The sequence below is a fragment of the Lagopus muta genome, chromosome 18 (assembly GCF_023343835.1).
Source record: "Lagopus muta isolate bLagMut1 chromosome 18, bLagMut1 primary, whole genome shotgun sequence".
NCBI lineage: Eukaryota > Metazoa > Chordata > Aves > Galliformes > Phasianidae > Lagopus > Lagopus muta.
Genome location: NC_064450.1, coordinates 5,693,217 through 5,712,265, shown reverse-complemented (window position 1 = coordinate 5,712,265; position 19,049 = coordinate 5,693,217). Strand labels below are relative to the sequence as shown.

Genomic DNA, 19,049 nt, shown 5'->3' with positions numbered 1-19,049 from the left:
GTGCAGCTCTGACCTGAGCCCAGACAACAGCATCACAGTGGGACACAGGCAGGGCACTGACTTGCACTGGGCCTTGCACACCCACCATCTTGCCAAGGGCTGCAGCCTAGCAGCACTGCCCCAGCTCCCAGGGCAGCGATGCCTTCCTCATTTCTAAAGCAAGAAAAGTGTCGTGAGAGCAGCTCTGTGCAAACACTTCCTCTTAGCAAACACCACGTGCTGACAACATCCTCAAATCCTCAAACTGAGATTAGCAGGATTTCTCTTTTCTTTTAGAAGCTACATTAGCAGCAAATAGAGAGGCACATGGGCTATTCACATCAGGCAGGGTCAGCTCCGTGCCCAGCTCCTCATCCCCAGCAACAGCACAGATTTGGTCTCATCTCTGCTCTGGGCCGGGTCTCCATTGAGCCATGAATCGGTGACTTACCCAGCTCCTTGGATCCTTGGCTCTCACTGGCCAACTCCCCCATCTTCACCAGAGCATCGAAGTATCCTTTTGCTGCATATGTCATACCTAAAAGCATTAATAAAAAAAAAGAAAGCAGGTTATAGACTTGGCTGGCAGCTATTATAGCTCCTGCAGCACCGAACAGGCGCTAGACGCTAACAGAAAAACAGCTCTGACTTCAAAGAGCTCAGCCCCACAGGGAGGGACGAGACAACAAACAAGCAAGAGGAGCAAGGAACACACCGGGAAAGAAGAAAGCTGGAGCAGCAAGATTACAGAGCTGCTCAGGAGGGGAAAGCAAGGTACGTGCAGCACCTCGGTGGTTTTCATTCCAGCGTAACCACCGGAGCTCAGCAAAAGCGCTGCAGAATAATTGAATATCACAGACTTTCATTATAGCTCAGTGCTGTTTGTTGACATTCCAGCTCCCCGCTCGGCTTTAATCAGATAAGCAGGGGGTTTCCTCTCATCACAGAACACGCTGTACAGCTCAGCACCACTGCGCTCAGCAATGAAGCCTCTTCCAAAGAGCATCCACTGAGCGACGTTTTGCCTTCGGGTGCCCCACCAGCTCTGGGATCCCAAACAATGACTGAAGACAGCTGTCAAGCTTGCAGGAAGATCTTGGAGCAGAGGTGTGAGAAAAATGGAAGTCCTCAAGTGCTACATCTCTGGAACACCTCCTGGGATGGTTACTCCCCCACTCCCTGGGCAGCCTGTGCCACTGAGGGCTACTTTGGAGAAGAAATTGTTCCTAAAACCCAGCCTGACTCTCTGGTACATGGAGGACATCACCTCTCATCCTCAATGGTGCTGCACGTGAGGGTCTGTGAGCACCCCAGGTCCTCACCCTGTGCCATGGGCACCTCCCATACCATTAACACCCTCTGGGAAGCAGTGGGGAGGGATGTGGACCCCTCACAGGCATGCAGCAGCCCCGCCTGGGGGAGATAAGGAGTGCTCCAGGCACACGCAGAGCAGGAATGCACAGAGCAGGAATGTGCAGATCCTTCCCAGAGGTCGCACTTCAAACACCACCATTTAAGACTATGAGACTGAAATCTTTTTCTTTCTACCGACTTAAGATCATGACAGCCTCCACCCTTAAAGGCATCTCCAGCAATCCAATTAAAAAAATAAAATCCAGGCGACGTGCAGCGCAGCTTCTGAAGTGAAGCAAATGTCCTCTGCACGAAGCTCTGACAGAACAGGGCTGGACAGGACCTGGGCAGCACAGAGTCACCACGTCACAACTGTTTGGTTTTGGTTTCCATCAATCCACGGTTCGCCCAATTAATTCCATGCTCCTCTAACAGCCCCCAGTGGGAACCGATAGGCTCAGCAAGGAGCTGCCGCCAACAACTGTGTGTGAAGGGGGGGGGATTTATTTTCCTCTGCAACTTGAACATGTAAACAATACTTTTAAATAGAGCTTTAACTTAATTTTAATTATTTAAGAGCACCGTGCAGCCCCACATGGGCTCACAGTCCTCCAGCAATGCGCCAGCAGCACAGCATCACTTACTTGCTAAGGCTTTTTCATAGGTCTTCCCCATAGAAATGAAGTTCCTGAGGCTGGGGTTGAACTGCTCCATGATCGTCTGGAAGAAAGGAGGACAGCGGGTGTTAGCAGAGGTGGCAGCAGGGCAGCTCAGTGTGTCTTTAAAGGCAGGAATGGGGTGAAGGACCCATCCACACCTCCAGCATCACAAGGGGAATGGTGGTTGTGCACTGATGTGGCCACATTTCAACCCATGCTGCTCAATGGCAGCACTCCCACCGAGCAAAGGGCAAAGGTTCTGCTCCTTTTGGGCAGCTCTAAGGGTGAGAGCAGGACGCTAAGCCAAGCATGGCACAAATGACTGGACACAGCCAGGAACAGCCCATGCTGCTGCACTGAGCATCACCCAGTCCCACCATGGCCTGCAACCAGTGTCATACTGGAGCTGCACACGGGGAACTGCACCCACATCCCCAGCAATGCAGCCACCAGTATTGGAGCAGCAGCACACCACAGCTCACCAGCACAGCCCCTCCTCCTCCCGGAGGTTCTTATTTCCAAACAAGGGGAGAGGAGGACTAATCAGACCGTGCCCAAGAACGGCTCTTTGTGTTTTTGTCAGGAGTTGCCAAAGCTGCTCAATCCCCAGCACTGATAGCATCTCTCAAACCAGACACCAACCCCAGCTGAGCTGGGGAGGGAACAGCAGCTCTGTGCCCACTGCACCCCTAGAGCAGCCTGCATCCAAAGCAGGGGATGTGGACAGCCAGCCACAGCACCACGGGGAAGGGGCTCAGCACCCACCTCACTGCTGGCAGCATCCCACACTGGGAGGGAGACAGAGAGACACTTCTGTCCAATAAGCTGATTAAGCATCTGTCACCTCACCCAAAGCTGGGCAAACACACAGAGCTCATTTTCCGCCCCAGGCATCCTCGGCTCCAGCTCTGCTGCTCGCCCTTTGCAGGCTGCGATGGTTTCATTTCCTTCTGTGGGTGCAGGGCAGGCTGTGCATAGCTGAGCTCAAGACAGCTGGGTTCCATCCTGCCTTGGGATGCTCCAGCCCAGAGACAGCACAGTGAGCACCCAGCTAATGAGAGCTGCAGGGCTAATTGAGGCCGGGGCAGCACTGGGAACATGCTCAGCTTGGAAGGAGAAAAGGACCTGCAGCAGCAAGCCGTGCAGTGAGGTGTTCTCTGTAATTGTGGGAGAAGATTGCATGGGGGTTAATTGGCACTGGGGAGGGCTGCTCTGCCCTTCCCACTTCACACTGACATATCCCTGCTGCTCCTTCCCCAAACCTGGGGCAGCTGAGAGGTACAGCAGCACCTCGGGGTATGGCACAGCTGTTTGGCAGCAGCAAACCAAGAGCAGAAGCGTTGCAGAAAGGCTCTGCTGCTCCATGGGGGGGGGGGGGGGGAAGGAGGCTCCTTGGCAGCCAAGTAAAACTCATGGAACCTCATGGAGGAAGTTTGCTGAAAGTGAACGTTTTTAAGACACTGCCTGGAGACTCCAACACAAATAGCCCCACAGGAGAAGGGAATTAAAAAGGGATCTTCACTACAGAGATAAAAATAGAGGTTTCTAAGTCGTATTTTCACTCCCGTGGTGGGAAGAGAAGCCAGCTCCAGAGCTAACACACCTTCACCTCCCCAATGAGAGATGCTGGAAAGCTCCCAGCTACTATGGAGAAGCAAACACTGCAGATAAACACTGAGCTCACACCAGGGATCACACTCAGAGCCTGGGGAGCCCGGGCACAGGGCACTGCAAAACCCCAGTGATGGAAGCACATCTTGCCCTCTCTCCAATTCTGCTCCATCAGCAGCACCCACAAACCCGTTGCCTGGGCAAGAGTTTAGAAAAACACAGACAACAAAACCTGGCAGCAAAAGGTTGGAAGGGCTGTGCTTTGTTCAGTGGCATTGACCTCCTGGGTAATGCTGCTCAGCTCTCTGGGATTGGCACGGCTTTGTTCAGCTGCCAGAAAAGAAACTAATGCAAAGCACGAGGTCTCCAGGCCACAGTCCTGTGGGTGGGGGGAGAGGAGTGCATCGGAAGCGAGCTCATTGCCTCTGCACTCTGAGCAAGCTCACCTCCTGCTCCAATGCCATCATCATCAGCCCACAATTAGAACTTTGAGCACTCCCCAGGAACGAGCTGGAAGCAGAGCTGGCTCACCTCGTATCACATTTCTCCTGCACAGGAAGCAAACCTTCACAACACTTCCCCAGGGTCTTTACAACCACGCTCCAAAAAGTCCATCCCCCTCCAGCCCAAAGGCAAACCCTACAGCTGAATGCCAGAAGGAGCTGAGGACGGCCCCCAAGCTGCCAGGACAGCAGTGATGTCCTACACCTCCAGCACAAGTGTTGGGCTCTACTTCTACGCTAGAAAAACCACCAACCTCTGCTCTTCCAGCATTGCTCCACCATAGTGCACAGCCCTGCAGAGCCACCTGGGTGACATCCCCATGGGATGGGTGCTGTGACAGCGCTGAGCACCGCAGCACGGCCACACTGCGATGGCACTGCCACGCCACAGCTCAGCTACAAGGAAGTTTTGTTTCTAAATGGGTCAAGCCCTGCCTCGGGAACGCCTTCCATTATTTCTGTGTTAATATTTAATGCCCAAACAAACCCTGGCGCTGCCTCCATCTCAGCACGTCCTGCCCTGCACCAACAGATCTCAACTGCAAACAGCAGCCCACACCGTGCTGCTGCTCCAGGAGCATCTCCAACAGGAGCAGCTGGCCCAGGCAGCACTTAGCATCAGCTGTACCAGACACTGTGCTCACAAGCAAGGGACACAGAGGAAGAACAGGGACCCTTCCAAAACCACTTCATTTCTACTCAAGGCAGCAGAGGATGAGGACAGCCAAGCTCCAGGGCTGGAGTGTAGGTACATGGCCCACAGGGCACAGAGCAGCTGCTGGCTCTTGGCACCCACTGCCAGCACCTCCCCAGGAGCCACCAGCAGTAACCCATGGCCCCACCTCACCCAGATGATGACTCCATGCTCTGGGAGGTTTGCAGCACATTGCCCTCCACCCTGCAATGCAAGCAGCAGCACTGTGAAATCACACTACGAGCACAGCACCAGGAGCCACCAAAAGCAAAGGCACCACTGACCCAAGAGCAGTGCAGGAACGCATTGGGGTACCGGGACAGACCAGGGGCTTCCTTCTGCATTGCACACACTAACCTGCAAACTGCAGCAGCCCTGAGGCACACAGCATCCCACAAAGCACCCTGCACAACCACAGCAGGGCAGCACCATGCTCAGCCCCGAGCACAGCCAGCACCAAGGCACAGAGCACAGTGCACAGAAACCGGGGTGGCACAGCCGACCCCAAAGGCCAACTTTCATTTGGTGTTGCATTATGTTCTCCCTCTGCTGCCAGCACACCGAGCCAGCCACCATTTCCCTCTTGATTCACTTGAGCAAGGAGCTCTCCCTTTCCCTCCGGACTTGGAGATAACACGGCTGTTGTGCTGGGAGTAGCATTTATTGCATCTGAAGGGGAGTAAATGACTGGCAGAAATCACACCTATGTTTGTGCACGACAATGAGGGTTTGAGTTCAGGGTGCTGCTAAGAAACCTTTCTCCAAACCCAGAGCGAACCGTGCACCATTGCAAAATGATCTCCCACGTGAAGAAAGAGCTCTAAACGAAATGGAGGTTGGCCTGGAAGCAGTCATCTCATCCATCAGAAATGAGAGGTTTGTCTCCAGGCGGAAGAGACACCGCTGTCCCCCGGCCCAGGGGCAGCTGCACTGCCCCACCGAGGTGCACAGAAGTGAATCAGTGCCTGGGGAAGGTGGGATTACGTTGGTGGAAGGTGGCAGCATCCTCCGTCTCGCTCTGTAATTACTCCACATGTGTAGGCAGCTGCCTGTAGTGGCAAAGCAGCGAGGGGGCGGCTGACAGCTCCTCCACCAGCTCATTAGTGCAGTCACTCCGAAGGGGAGCGGTGGTACAGGGAAATAATTACAGTGGGCTCCCCAGGCAGAATGGCTGTGCTGGGTGCTGGGCCAGCAGGGCTGCTCCAGGCGCTGGGAAGGAATACGGCAGACAGCACTGTGGCCATAGTGTGCTCTGGGGCTGTGCTGGCATCGGACAACAGCTGGGCATTGGGGCTGTGAAGCACCAGGGCCAGTTTTGGGTGGGTTTCCAGAGCTCCGGGTGCTCACATTGCTTTGCCCTAACACGGAGTTCCAGGAGTCCTCCATGGAACACCAACACGCAGCTCCTACATGGTGCCCATGGAGCACCTGCAGAAACCAAGGAAAGCATCTCCTCGGCTTCAGGAAATGCTGTTTTCTTCCCACAGCCAGGGCAGCAAAACGGGATGTGGGTAACACCACAGCATCTGCCCCCAGCTCCATGTTCTCATCTCCATGCTGCACCCGCTGTAACGCACACAACTCTGAGCCTTTGCTGACAGCAAAGCCATCATATTGGTTTCCTATGAGCCTGCAGCTGGAGCAGCCCCGTGCCATGGGCGCTGCCCCCCGCTCAGCAGTAACAGCCCTCACTGTGACCCCAGGGCTCCGTGCAATGCTCTCAATGCAGAAGCAACAAAAGCTATGGTTGGGGGCAGGAGGAGAGCACAGCCAACAGCCCCCATTGGTTCTCTAAGGAGCAAACATGGTTCAACCACAGGTGTTTTGGGACAGAACTCACCAGCACAGCCCTATGGCCGAGGCCGACACCAAATCACACTCAAAGCTGCCGAGCACATGGCACAGCGATGGCACCCAGGACACAGAGCTCTGCAAACTGCCATCAGCACGGCCCTTCGAGGGCAACACCCCTGGGACAACACCTGAGTCACCACCAAAACTGCTCTGGAACTGACCACACCAAGAGCACAGCACAGGGACAGCATCAGGGAACCTGCTTTGGCAGGGGGGTTGGACTCAATGATCTCTGGAGGTCCCTTCCAACCCCTACAATTCTGTGATCAGCGTGATACTGTAGGTCTGCGCTTTGCACAGCTGGAGATGGAGGAGGATCGGCGCATTTTAGAGGGTGCAGGGGGGTGGTGCAGGGACCCCAAAACCAGAAGGCGCCATCCGCAGAGCCACCCTGCATCCCGCAGGGCCTGGCATTTCACGTGCCCGCAGGAGCCTTCTGAACTTCCCCATCCCGACGTTCCAGGCGCTAGATTCTTTTTCTAACCATTTTCTTTTAACGCAGAACGCTCAGAAGAGCTCCAGCTTGAGACCGAAGATGTGAGAGCCGTGCGGGTGGAAGGGACGGCATCCCGTGCGACGTGCCGGGCTGGAGAGGACCTCCCGACCCCGACCACCGCATCCAACAAACCGAACCACGCGGAACGGCGCATTTTCCCCCATCCGATTTCAAAACCAAAAAGCAAACCGTGAGAGCCGGAGCCCGGAGAACCGCGGAGCTAAGCGGGGAGCTCACCGCTCTCGGGTATCGAGAGAAAGGGAACGGCGGCCCGAAGTGACCCGGGGACGGGGTAAGTGGGGGGAGGGGGTGCTGCTCCGCACCCATCCCCACGCAGAGCAGGGGGGGTCCGGCACCGCGCCCGTCCCGGGGGCTCCGCGAGCTCCGTGCGACTGCGGGTGGAGGCGGCGGGAGGGGAGCGGGGGCGGTGCGGTGCGGCCCCCCCGGCGGCGGCGGCACATCCACATCCACATCCTCCTCCTCCGCCTCTCGCCCCAACACCGCGCTGCCCCCGCGCCCGGCGGAGGAGGGGAAGGGAAGAGGAAAAGAGAGAGAAATAAAGCAATCAAAGCAGATGGAAGAAGGGTGAAGGGAAGGGGGGGGGGGGGGGAGGGAAAGCGGGAGACGCGCCGCGCGGCCCCGCACCTGTTGCGGACTTACCTTGTAGACATTCTCGGTGAGGCGGTGCACCTCCTCGGAGCGGGCCATGCCGGGCGGGCCGGGCAGCACCATGGGCGGCGGCGGGGGCTGCGGGGCGGTGCGGGGCTGCGCGGACCGCGGCTGCCGGCGGACGCGGAAAGCGGCGCAGCGGAGCGGTACCGCCGTTTTTATCAGCTCCAGCCCGCCCCGCACCGCCCCGCACCGCCACGGCCCGCCCGCGGGGAGGAGCCGCGTCCTGGGAACGCCTCTTCGTGCCCCATCGTGCCCCGACCCGTTCTCCGCTTACCCCTCATCTCCATCCCATCCCGTCCCATCCCATCTCCCATTCCCATTCCGTACCTCATTCCTATTCCATACCCCATTCCCATCCCGTACCCTGTACCCCATTCCAATCCCATACCTCATTCCCATCCCCTATCACAGTCCCATCAAATAACCCCATAACCCTTTCTGATCCCGTACCCACTCCCATCTCATACCCCATCCTACACCCCATCCCAGACCCCTATCTATAGCCCCTGCTGTGCCCTATCCTATAGCCTGCAATACCTCTTCCTATACCCTGATACTCTTCCTTACCCCCCTCCATGTCTCACACTACGTCCCACAAACCTTGTGGTGCCCCATGCTGTGCCCCATAATTGTAGCTGCCCTGCACACACTCCCTGCACCCCATGCTGTGCTTCTGCCCATATGGTGCTGGGCATGAGAGGTGATGGAGGGCTGCATGGTGTTGGTGTCAGATGGGGAAGGGCAGCAGAAACCATCCAAGAAAGAGTGGGACCATCACTGCATGTCACGGCCCTGTCCTTATCCTATCCCTGTCCCTGTCCCTGTGACCACAGCACTGAGGTTCTCCCATGTCCAGAGATGCCATGGCACAAACTGCTGTGGGTGTCCTCACCTGCCCCCAGGATGAACCTCCCCCCCCTTTTTCTCCTGCCCTTGGCCCCAGGAAGCAGTGCAGCAGGTAGCAGCCAGGTGTGCTATTTTCAGCCGTCTCCTCCCTCCAATCCAAAGGCCCATGGCAGAAGCAGCCCCAGATGGTCAATACCTTGTCCCCATAGCTCTGCTGCTGTCCCACTGCCTCCCCTGCACCTCTCCACATCCACACAATGGGGAGCAGGGGCACAGCTCAGCCTGGGCGCACCTGAATCTGTCCCAGCCCCATCCCATCTCTATCCTGGTTGCATCCCTGCTTCCCACACCAGAGGTCAGGGATGAATTCACACCACATGTGCAATTTCCTACGCCAGTGGATTAACCCCTTCCCACTGAGGTTGGAGGGCAGGAGGGGAGCAGAGACCTCCTGGCTACAACTGGGTGCATGGGACATCCAGCAGGGACCTGCCTGGTGCTGCAGTGTGCTGCTGCCCCATGGACCAGGACCAGGACCAGGCCCAAGGCTGCTCCCACTGCCAGCAAAGTGCTTTGGAGAGAGCAGCCAGGAGCACAGTGCTCCACGCGCATCTCCATCGCCTTATTTTTAGTTGTGTTATGTAAGTTCTTCGCCACGTCACGGAGGTGGGGGGTTCTTGCATCTAATTCCAGTGTGACAGCCCAGCAATTCAAGCAAGCTGTTCTGCTGGAGAAGATAAAAGGATTTGTAATTTCTCATCATGGAAGAGGCCTTTTGGGACGACCCGCAGAGAATCTCGCGCTGCTTCCAGCCTCCACCCGGCTCCGCTTTCTTCCCATCTCCTGCTTCTCTTTATCTCTATCCCCAGGAAATCTGAATACTGACAGCCTCCCTCCTTCACACCCCTGCTCCCAAAGCTCGAAGCCTCCGGGGTTCCTTATTCCCATGTTAAGAGATGGATTCCCTCTATTCCCATGGCTGTGCTGCGCCCACCGCACCCCAGGGCCAGCAGCAGAACCCCTGCCTGCACCTCGCACCGCACTGCTTGCTCAACATGGAACCCAACACAAGGCAGTGCCCACATGGGACCCCGGCAGCAGTAAGGCTCAGGACCATCCCCCCCACAAGCCCCCTCCTCGGCTGACGGCGCATCCACGCACGCAGCACCGTCCACCTCCAGCCCCGGGTGGAGCGAAGTTGCTGTGGCAACACCACCTTATGTAATCCACCCAGTTCGGCTGCAGGTGTGTGGAGGAAATGGTGCTATTTTAGAAGTTTCATTAGGTTCCTTCTTAATTATCAGCATGGCGTCACACCAGTGCTTCCAGCCGGGTCACGAGCCCCAGTGCTTGGAGCAAGCATGGAACCACAGTGGTGATGGGTGAAGGCAGAGGGCTCCTCTTGGCCACTGGGGATAGGGACAGTGGTCTCTCTGCTCAGCCCCATGTCTCCCCATGGCTGTGCCCCATTGGAAAGTGCAGGATGGAGGCTTCCATGGGGATACCACCCCAATCCAAGCTGTGCAGCACAGGGCAGGAGCGTCCCTGCAAGTGCCAACAAGATCACCGAGAAACCTCTGTGCCTTCGCTCTCATGCAGATGTATTCTCCATCAGCGTCCTGAAAACGCTGCATGCACTCTGCTGCGAACCCTCTCCGTGCTGTGCCAGGAGTTATTTGTTTCTCAGGCCATTTTAAGATGATTTTTCTGACATCTGATGTGGCGCTTTGGGAAATCGGCCTAATGGGTTCCAGCACAACCTCAGGAGTTTCTCCCCCTGCCAGCTCGTCCTGCTTGGCTGCTTCGGCTGATGGCTCGGGCAGCTCTGATCGATGCGCATTTCCCAGCCGTGTGCTCAGCCCTGAGCTGTGCCATGGAACCTCAGGCAGTGCTATGAGGCCCAGGCTGTGCCAGGGAATCCCAGGATGTGCCATGGAGCCCTGAGCTGTGCCATGGAGCCCTGAGCTGTGCCATGGAGTGCCCAGCAGTGCCATAGAGCCCCAAGCAGCTGCAGGGATGCCTGGTGACCTGCTATGCCCCATGGTTGATTGCATCCATCCCATGCTCTTGGTCCTTCCCCACTGCCCCCAGTGCTGTACCATGCAGTGCTTCGAGGTATAGGGAAGTTTTTGGCTTTGGTTTTGTAGAGTCAGGACTTCAAGTTGCGACCAAAAACTGGAGATTCCCTGCGTGTGTCAGCAACTCTCAGCCTGCTAAATCCCCCGAAGCACAAACAGCAAATCAAGTAAAGCCATTTATTGAGGATTAGCAAAGGATGAACAATTCCGGCTCTTATTTTATTAGGTAGAAGCTGTAGCACCGAAATCCAGCACAGAGCCCAAACTGGCAGTGACAGCACTTTGGGGCCCCTGTGCAGCGCTCAGCTGAGCAGCGCTCCTCCAACCCCCAAAGTAGGTCAGCATTGCATTGCAGGGCAGGGTCTGCAGGGGGAACTCGGCCGGGTGAGGTCGAGCCGGGGTCAAGCAGCTCATGGTAACAGCAGGGGAGCAGGGGGCAGCCCAAAAAGGTCAGCTGGCCAAGGCCTGGAGGACCGGGATGCGGTGATGCCCCACTGCAGCTCCTGCCCCTTGGAGTTGGGGCTGCAGGGGGTGTAGGGCTGGGCCTCCACTGCTTGGCCCCACCATGCCACTGCACAGGCATGGCTCTGCTGGCTTTGGGTCAGCCTCAGCTCCCAGAGCCATGAGTAATGCTGCATTACAGCCCGCTAAGGAGATCTCTGGGGATACTTCTGAATAACAGGCATAGTTCATGCGATTTGCACAGTGGGCAAGATGGGATTTGGCATCACGTTGCTGGAGCGCGGGCTGGGGGTCACCAGGCTGGGGGTCACCAGGCTGGGGGGCTGCCTTCCCAATGGCCCCTCAACACCAACAGCCCTCACAGCCCCGGGATCAGCCTCCACTTGCTCCCTGTGACTCGCTGCAACCTTGGGCACAGCCCAGCCTCCGCCCAACGGCCGGGGACAAGGAGCGGCTCCGCTGATGGCACACAAAGGCACAGGGCGTGCACCACCCGAGGAACCTCATTCCTCACTGTGTGGGGCAGCGTTGGTGTGGAAGGAGTGGTGACCCGAGGCTGCGTGCCCCCCAGCAGCAGCACCCGGCCCCGGCTCTGCACGGAGCTCACAGGCAGCTCTCGGAGCTGCAGAGGTCACGTTCTCACACAGCCCCATAACAAACCCGCTTTGTTCCCACTGCTGCTCCGATGAGGGAACGGCACGGATTCTGTTGGGCTTTTTTCCCCCACAGTTGAACTGCCTTCGGGTGCTTTCAGCACCGAGCGGCCAGGGGAGCGCTGCACCTCTGCAGCCACCGGGCTGCGCCCCTCACCCTCAGTTCCACGCACGCTTCAGGAGCTGTTTGAACGAGGGGGTGCAGCACCAACCCCAGCACAGCACTGCAGCCGCGTTGGCATAGAAACTGCTGCGGCTCCGTGGATGCACACAGCTCGGCTGCACCAGGAGGGGCTCAGCCCCAAATAACTCCCAAGCTGCTTCCAGAGCATCTATGGCTGCACTGCAGGGAAAAGAAGCCGAGCCTGAGCTTATGGGTGAGGCTGATGCTCTGCTGCCTTGTGGGCAGTGGGGAAGTTGAGTCCATTTGAAGGCGACTCTGCTTGCACAACGCAGGGCACGGCAGCATCAGCACCCCCACGTCCACCACCACCACCAGGACAGGATTGGGCATGGACTGTGCCTTGCAGATAGAGTGAGGACGTGATGCCAGCAACAGGCCCTGCTCATGGTGCATGCCGGAGGAGTGCTACCGCTGCAGCAACAGCACAACATGCAGCTTCTCTCCCAGACACGGCTCCAGAACCCACCACCCATGGCAGGGCACTGGTCCTGCTGTTACCTGGCAGCACGGTGCTCCCAGGGTGCCCAACACACAGTGTTGCTCCTTTCCTTCACATGGAGCCACCTCTCAGACCTCCTGCCCAGGTGCCTCCCAGGAGCACAGGGGTGAGAAGGAGAAGGAGGAGAAGGCAACTCCAACCCATTGAAAACATTTACCGTGAAAACACGAGGCTGGAAGAGGAATCGGTGAAACCATTAGAAGCTGTTTATTGTTACAGCACACCACAGAGGTCACACAGCACTCCTGGCGCTTCCTCCCAAGGAGACACGGTACAATCTGTTTGGTACAGGGATTAGGAGAGGAAGCTGCTGGCAATCTGCTTGCAACTTTCCTGTGGGGAGGTCAGAGCGCGGCCTTTCCCAAAGCTGGGAGCCGCATTAACCCCCCCTGCACCGCAGCCCTGACCACAGCAGCACACAGACATGGGCTCAGCACTCAGCCCAGCACCTCTGCGGCCTCGGGGAGGGTCTGCTGGGGGCTCCCCTGCTGCCAGGACCTGGGGGGAGTGGAGTAGGGGGGGCAAGGTGTGCCCACCCTGCAGAACAGGGTCTGCTCAGAGCACTGGCAGCAAGAGCCGTGCCCCAGGAGAGGTCCCTTAAGGACCGTATTGGGGGAGCCCAGCATCCACCCCTAGGAGTTACAAATTAAATAGGGTCAAACTAAAGGCGCAGACACCAGGCTAGCAACGGAGTAAAGGAGACGGAAGGAACAACAATGCTGATGAGAGCAGTGCGAAGACGAGGCTCTCTCTGGTGGAAAAAGTGAGCACTGCAACCACCCAGGATGTAACAGAGGGAAGCAACAGCCTTGCAGAAAGAAAAACCATCACAGAGCGTAACCCAGGAGACAGCCCTGCGCCACTGCAGCTGCGGGGTGGCTCCCAGCACCCATCGGCGCTTGGCACGGGCACAGCCATCGCGTTCAACCTGTCCTTTCAATTCAGAAACCCGTTTGTTTGCAACAGCCACGCCGCTTTGTAAACGCGGCTCTGCTGCTTGCCAGCCAGCGGCTTTGTTATGCAACATTAATTAACAGAGAGAGCCCAGGAACCGAAAATAGGGCGGCTGCAGAGCGCAGGCTGCCTCTGCCACTCACGCCCCACATCCCGCCCCGGCAGCAGGACGTAATGCCCACGCCGGGCTGTGGGACATCACACATGAAGGTGGAACAGAAAGCATGACTTAGGAAATACAAAACGCAATCGCTGCTGACTCACCAGCACAGCCTCTGGGATTGCTCCCCATTTGTCTAGCACCAGGCCGCGTATCCCCAAAAGCAGTCACTAAAAGTCTCAGAGGGCCCTCTGGGTCCTTCTGCTCTGCCTCAGAAACAAGGGTTAAGGGTTGTGGCTTCAGGAGTGTGATAAATACAGATCCGTGGATTCCTATGAGCACCTGCAAGCGTGCAGCTCTGCTGGTTTCCATGCACAGCTCCACCTGCACGCCCTGGCAGCACCTTGGCCATGCCAGCATCCCTCTGGGTACTGACTTGAGGAGCTGCACGCTTCACATCACTGCAGAACTCACCCATCCCAGCCCAACCTCTCTTTTTCCGCTGCCCTGCCACAAAATATGGAAGCTGACAGCTGGAAGCAGAGTTATCTCAGCCCACCTGAGCACTGCAAAGGCGAATGCAGACTAATGGAGCAGGGCCACACAGGCTGACCTGTGGCTCCCAATGCAGGCAGGCTCCTTGCTGCGGTTTTCAGAGGCTCAGCAGATTTCTGCAGGCTCAGCTCTGCACTCAGTGCTGCGGATCAGGAGAGGAGGAGCAGCTGAGTGGGAATCCTTAATGACCGCCTCTGACTCATTGCCCAGGGACAGCCCAGCTCCTCACCTCACACCGGAGGTTTTCCCCTCTCAATGAGTGCTGCTGCAGGCAAAGGCAAGCAAACACTGTGCCTTGCCCAAAGGAACACTCTGGCTTTACGCACAGCTTGGCAGAATCCAACCCGCAGAGCAGCTGCCTGCATCCAGAAGCAGGGGAGGAAAAGCAGAGGGGCTGAGAGCAGCGCAGACAGAGAAGGGCTCACAGCAGCCCTGGGACAGCTGCATCAGACAGAAGCACCCCAAAGGGAGGGCAGGCTGGGGACCGGACAGAGCAAAGGCAGATTTACAGCTGAAATCAAACCTAGAGAGAAAGTGTTTGGCTTTGGAAGTTTTAGAGTTGTTATTTAATCCCAAGACAGCGCAGCTGAGTGAGTTGAGAATTTAAGTTACAAAAAAAGAAAGCACTAGAAAATAATCTTGATACAAGAGCAATAATCGATGGGCTGAGGATCCCCGCCCTGCACAGGGAATCCTGCTCCACAATCTGCCCAGCACAGCTGGGATGCTGCCGAGGCATTGCTTGTTCCCAGGCAATTGCTTTGTCACCAGGCAAACTGTCCTGGGTGAAAGTTATGGGGGGATCCCCAGAAACGGGAGTTAAGATGCTGCCACCAGCTCTGGTTTTGGCCTGTTCTTGATGGGTGTTGCTTCTGCGGAGGAAAAAGAAACTTGTTACAGTGAGAACAGAAGTAACGTGCAGAGCCACCTGCTGCAGATGGACCAGGACTCGTGTTCCACTTCCCAGCAGAGCAACAAATGCTTGCACAGTGCCTGGAAAGCCACTGAACTCACAAACATGCATTACAAATGATTTTACCTATCCAGTATGCCTCTCTTTCCAGCAGCACTTCAAGAATTAAAACACTTTCTGAGTGCACCTGACACCATTCCAACTGGCCTCCTGCCCAGCACACACCCAGAACAAGAAGCCATTTCTCGGAGAGCTGGGGCAGAGCAGCATTGCTCCCTTCCCCACCTTCTGACAACATGAGTCTAAATGGGCTCCATCAGCTGCCTGCTGTGAGGGCAGCTCGTATTTTGTTTGGCCATCCTGCTGTCAACACAGAGATGACATTTGATCCGTGTTTAGTAAACAAGTGCTGGAACCAAACAAGCCCTGTCCTCCCTGTCCCAGATTTCTCCCACACAGACACCATGCAGGGGCACCGGGTCCCCTCAAGGTAAAGGTTCAGCAATACAGGGTTTGTCAGAGCCACGGAGGGAAGCCTGTGCCAGCTTTCACCACACAGCCTTCATGTCTGCTGGGACATTTACAGCATACAGGAGGGCTCAAAGCGTTGCACAGAGCAGAGATGTAGGTGGAGCCAAAGCTGCAGAGCACACAGAGCAGACAGCATTACCTGGGGGCTCCTCCGGGAGCGGCTCAGAAGGAACGTCTGGAAGCTCCAACTGTTCCTGCAACAACAACAAAGAGCAGACGTGGCACTGAGCCTGCGCTGCTCCATGCGGTGATCACAGACCTTTGCACCACAGTTATGTGCAAAGATTGCTTGGGAACACAGGAGTGACTTCATGCAGAAACGATACCTGCCCCCAGACCTGCAGGAAGGCTCATGGGTTTGAGCACTGCTCAGTGAATGAGAGCAGGGCTTGATACATTTGCGTTTAAATTAGCAGGACTCCCTGTTAGCTACAAATCTCCTCAAGCTGCAGATCTTCTGCACCTCACTTCCCACTGGCTGCATGTTTCTGCAGTGAAGCCAAACCAGGGCAGTGTTTGGGGGAGCCAAAGGCATCACAGAGAGTGGTAATATACACTGATTCCTGTTCATCTGAGCACGATCCAGGGCTTTCAAGATCTTATTTAGTAAAGCAGAACAGCCACCCAGTAAGAACAGAAATCAGCTGATTGTAGCAAATACAGCACAGCCTTTAAATCATCCCATTTTCAAGTGATTGCTGTGTGTGAACCAATTAGCTTGATCTCTCATGACTCAGGAATTAGGCACAAACAGGTGCAACTGAGATCTGTGGCAGAACAAGCTAACACAAGTGGTAATAAGATTATTCCTCCTTTGCCAACAGCTTCCCGAAAACATGCACTGAAAGTAATTACATCAAGTTAGTCCTACCTGAGTGATAGTGTTTAATTCCTCTAGAATGGCATCTTCATCTTCCTCAGTCAGGCTCCCAGCCAGTATCTCATCTATTTGCTACACAAGTGAGGAAAAGGCACATTCCAGTCAGAACAGTGCACAGCAGCAGCTCTGTGCCTTACAGCAGGATCCACCAATGCACCAAACCAATGGATGCACAGCACAAAGGGGTACTCAGAAAACCAACAAACCTAATTTTTCTGCAGGCAATCAAGAGGGAGTTCAAGTTCCAGTCTGACTGCCTCTGGAACGAGGCTGGGCACACAGTGCCCCACAGAAACACGTGGCAGCCTGCCTCTGCTCACAGCTACTCACACACACCATACGTACCCTCTGGTACTCCACAGCATCCTGGGTTTCACCTATTATTCTTTCCACTTCTTCTATTGACATAACCTGAGGAAAAGAGCCAAAAATCCACGCGTGAGTGAGGCCTGAAGGGAGACATCCAAGGACCCTGTTGAGTTCAAGGCAACGCTGCGCTCGGCCAACCTGGCCACACGTACCTGGTGCATTTTGTTCAGACACTCGTTGCCTATTTTCAGGCCCTCAATGACCTTCATTTCGATCTGGGTGAACTCGATATCCTGGACCTGAAACAGGAGGGACAGGGGGAAGTGTCACAGCTGTCACAGCCCTGCCACAGACTCCCAAGAGAAACTGAAAGGTGAAGACAGTCAAGAGCCCCAACAGAGGCTTAAACCGTATCAGCAGTACAACGTATACAAAAACTCTTCCTTTGACATGTGTAGCTGCAAAACCAGATCCAGTAGGCTTTTGTCTGCTTCTCAAATCCAAGCTTAGGCTGTAGCTCCCCAGGCCACGCCAGAGCAAACACATCCATTTCTACACCAAGGTAGAACCAAGACAAGCTGGACAAAGATTCTACTGCAGCTGCCCACCCTGTGACTAAGGTTCTATTAACTTACAGAACACGCCTTTCACCCGCAGCCTGCAGTCCAGACTCACAACATTCTCCCACTTGATTGTTTACAGAGGTGTCACGGCACCAGGACAGTTTCAGATGCTTTGGGCAGGATCACAGCCCTGCTGGGACCTGGGGTGCAGTCCTGCACACCCCGAAGCAGCCCCTCCTGGTTCTGCCCCACATGTGAAGCACCCGGTGCTCGCTCACCATCCGCTCCAGGTTGCTGATCTGGTTGTCTGTCTTATCCAGCAGCTGCTCCTGGTAACGCTTCTTCTTCAACAAGAGCATAGCTTTTCTGAGGGGAAATAGCAGCAGTTCAGCACAGAAGGGCCAGTGCTGAACGCTGTTATCAACGAGGCAGATGAAGGGATCAAGCCTACTTTCAGCACTACTCTCAGCAGTCTGTGGATGACGCCAAGCCGAGCGCTGCATTTGATACAATGGAAGGAAGAAACAGCAACCAGAATAACCCAGACTGGCTTAAAAGTTGTGCCCACATGAACCAAATGAGGTTTAACACAGCCAAGTGCGGGATGCTGCAGCTGGGGGAGAAGGGGGGAGCAAAACGGCCGAGAGGAGAACGGACTGAGAGCAGTGCTGTGAAGGAGGTGGGGGTTGTGATGGTGAAATGCGGGATGTGGGGCAGCTGTGTGTGCTGGGGGCACAAAGGCCAGCGGTCCTTGGGCTGCATCAGCAGAGGAGGGAGCAGGTCTTGTCAGATCAGGTCAGATCTGATCTGTCCCGTCCCATCCCCTCCCCTCCGCTCGGCCCCGTCAGACCCGGCGCAGCTCCGTCCCCTCCCGCCCGCAGCCGCCCGGCCCCGCCGCCCCTTACTCCTTCTTGCCATCCTTCAGCAGCTGCCGGGCGAGCTCCCGCTCCCGCTCCAGGCCCAGGCTGATCCGTTTCTGGTACTGCCGCAGTTTATCCCGCTGCTGCTTCAATTGCTGAGGAGAGATGGGGTCGGGCTCAGGGCCGGACCGGCTTTGGGCGGCGGCAGCCCCCACCGCGGTACCGCTGCGGCCCCGGCCCCGCTCTCACCAGCACGGCCTTGTCCTGCTCCGTGACGCGGCTGCGCCGCTTCCGTCCGAACAGGTTCCCCATCGCCCCTCCGCCGCTCCTGCCCCGGCCCCGGGCGGCCCCGGCCGCACCGCCCCGCCTCGCGACGGCGGCCGCGTAGGGCCAGAAACGGCACAGCGCGGAGGGAACGGGAGAGCGCCGTGCAGTGCGACGGGGAGACCGCCAGGGGGCGCCAATGAGGCGCGGACGGGAGCGGGAGGCGGTGACTATGGGGATAGCGGGGACCAGTAGGGGATGGAGGGGAACCATAGAGATGGGGGCATCTATAGGGAGTAGAGGGGACCTATAGGGAGTGGAGGGGATCTATAAGGGATGAGAGGATTTACAGGGGATAGTGGGGATCTATAGGGGATGGAGGCTATAAAGGATGGTGGGACACAGAGCGTGGCAGCTATAGGGAAAGGGGGCATAAGAGATGGGAGAAAGAGGATACAAGGGAGGGGGAGCTTAGGGGATGGTGGATAGCAGACTGGGGGACAAGGGGTGTCAGGATGGGTTTAGTGGGGGTGGGGCATATAGGAAACGAGTACAGGGGATGGGGAATGCAAGGAAG

General features: G+C 56.5%; 2 protein-coding genes across 9 annotated transcripts in view; both read right to left on the bottom strand.

Moving 5' to 3' along the window:
- BAIAP2 (BAR/IMD domain containing adaptor protein 2) overlaps window positions 1–7,933 on the bottom strand; it is a 32,498-nt gene extending 24,565 nt beyond the window's left edge. For all 8 annotated transcript variants that reach the window (XM_048964791.1, XM_048964788.1, XM_048964786.1 and 5 more), the window contains exons 1-3: window positions 7,810–7,933; window positions 1,977–2,052; window positions 431–517 (exon numbers count right to left, since the gene is read on the bottom strand). In XM_048964791.1, coding sequence (XP_048820748.1) covers window positions 431–517; window positions 1,977–2,052; window positions 7,810–7,881 — 235 coding nt within the window. In that variant the 5' untranslated portion in view covers window positions 7,882–7,933. The remainder of the gene's footprint in view (window positions 1–430; window positions 518–1,976; window positions 2,053–7,809) is intronic.
- Window positions 7,934–12,731: 4,798 nt separating this feature from the next.
- On the bottom strand, window positions 12,732–18,575 carry CHMP6 (charged multivesicular body protein 6). The gene is made up of 8 exons (XM_048965394.1): window positions 18,458–18,575; window positions 18,254–18,363; window positions 17,627–17,714; window positions 16,998–17,084; window positions 16,822–16,887; window positions 16,468–16,548; window positions 15,736–15,790; window positions 12,732–15,024 (listed from the first exon to the last, which is right to left on the bottom strand). Exons 1-8 carry the CDS (start codon window positions 18,518–18,520, stop codon window positions 14,972–14,974), a joined length of 603 nt encoding a protein of 200 aa, XP_048821351.1. The 5' UTR covers window positions 18,521–18,575; the 3' UTR covers window positions 12,732–14,971.
- Between the last annotated feature and the right edge of the window lie 474 nt (window positions 18,576–19,049).

Bases quoted from the DNA above. Each gene is read 5' to 3' on its own strand.
- CHMP6 (XM_048965394.1), bottom strand. From the start codon at position 18,520: ATGGGGAACCTGTTCGGACGGAAGCGGCGCAGCCGCGTCACGGAGCAG. The intron at 17,085-17,626 runs GTGAGCGAGCAC...CTCCTGTTTCAG, and splicing joins TCAGCAACCTGGAGCGGATG to GTCCAGGATATCGAGTTCAC. The intron at 15,791-16,467 runs GTAGGACTAACT...TTGTTGTTGCAG, and splicing joins AATTAAACACTATCACTCAG to GAACAGTTGGAGCTTCCAGA.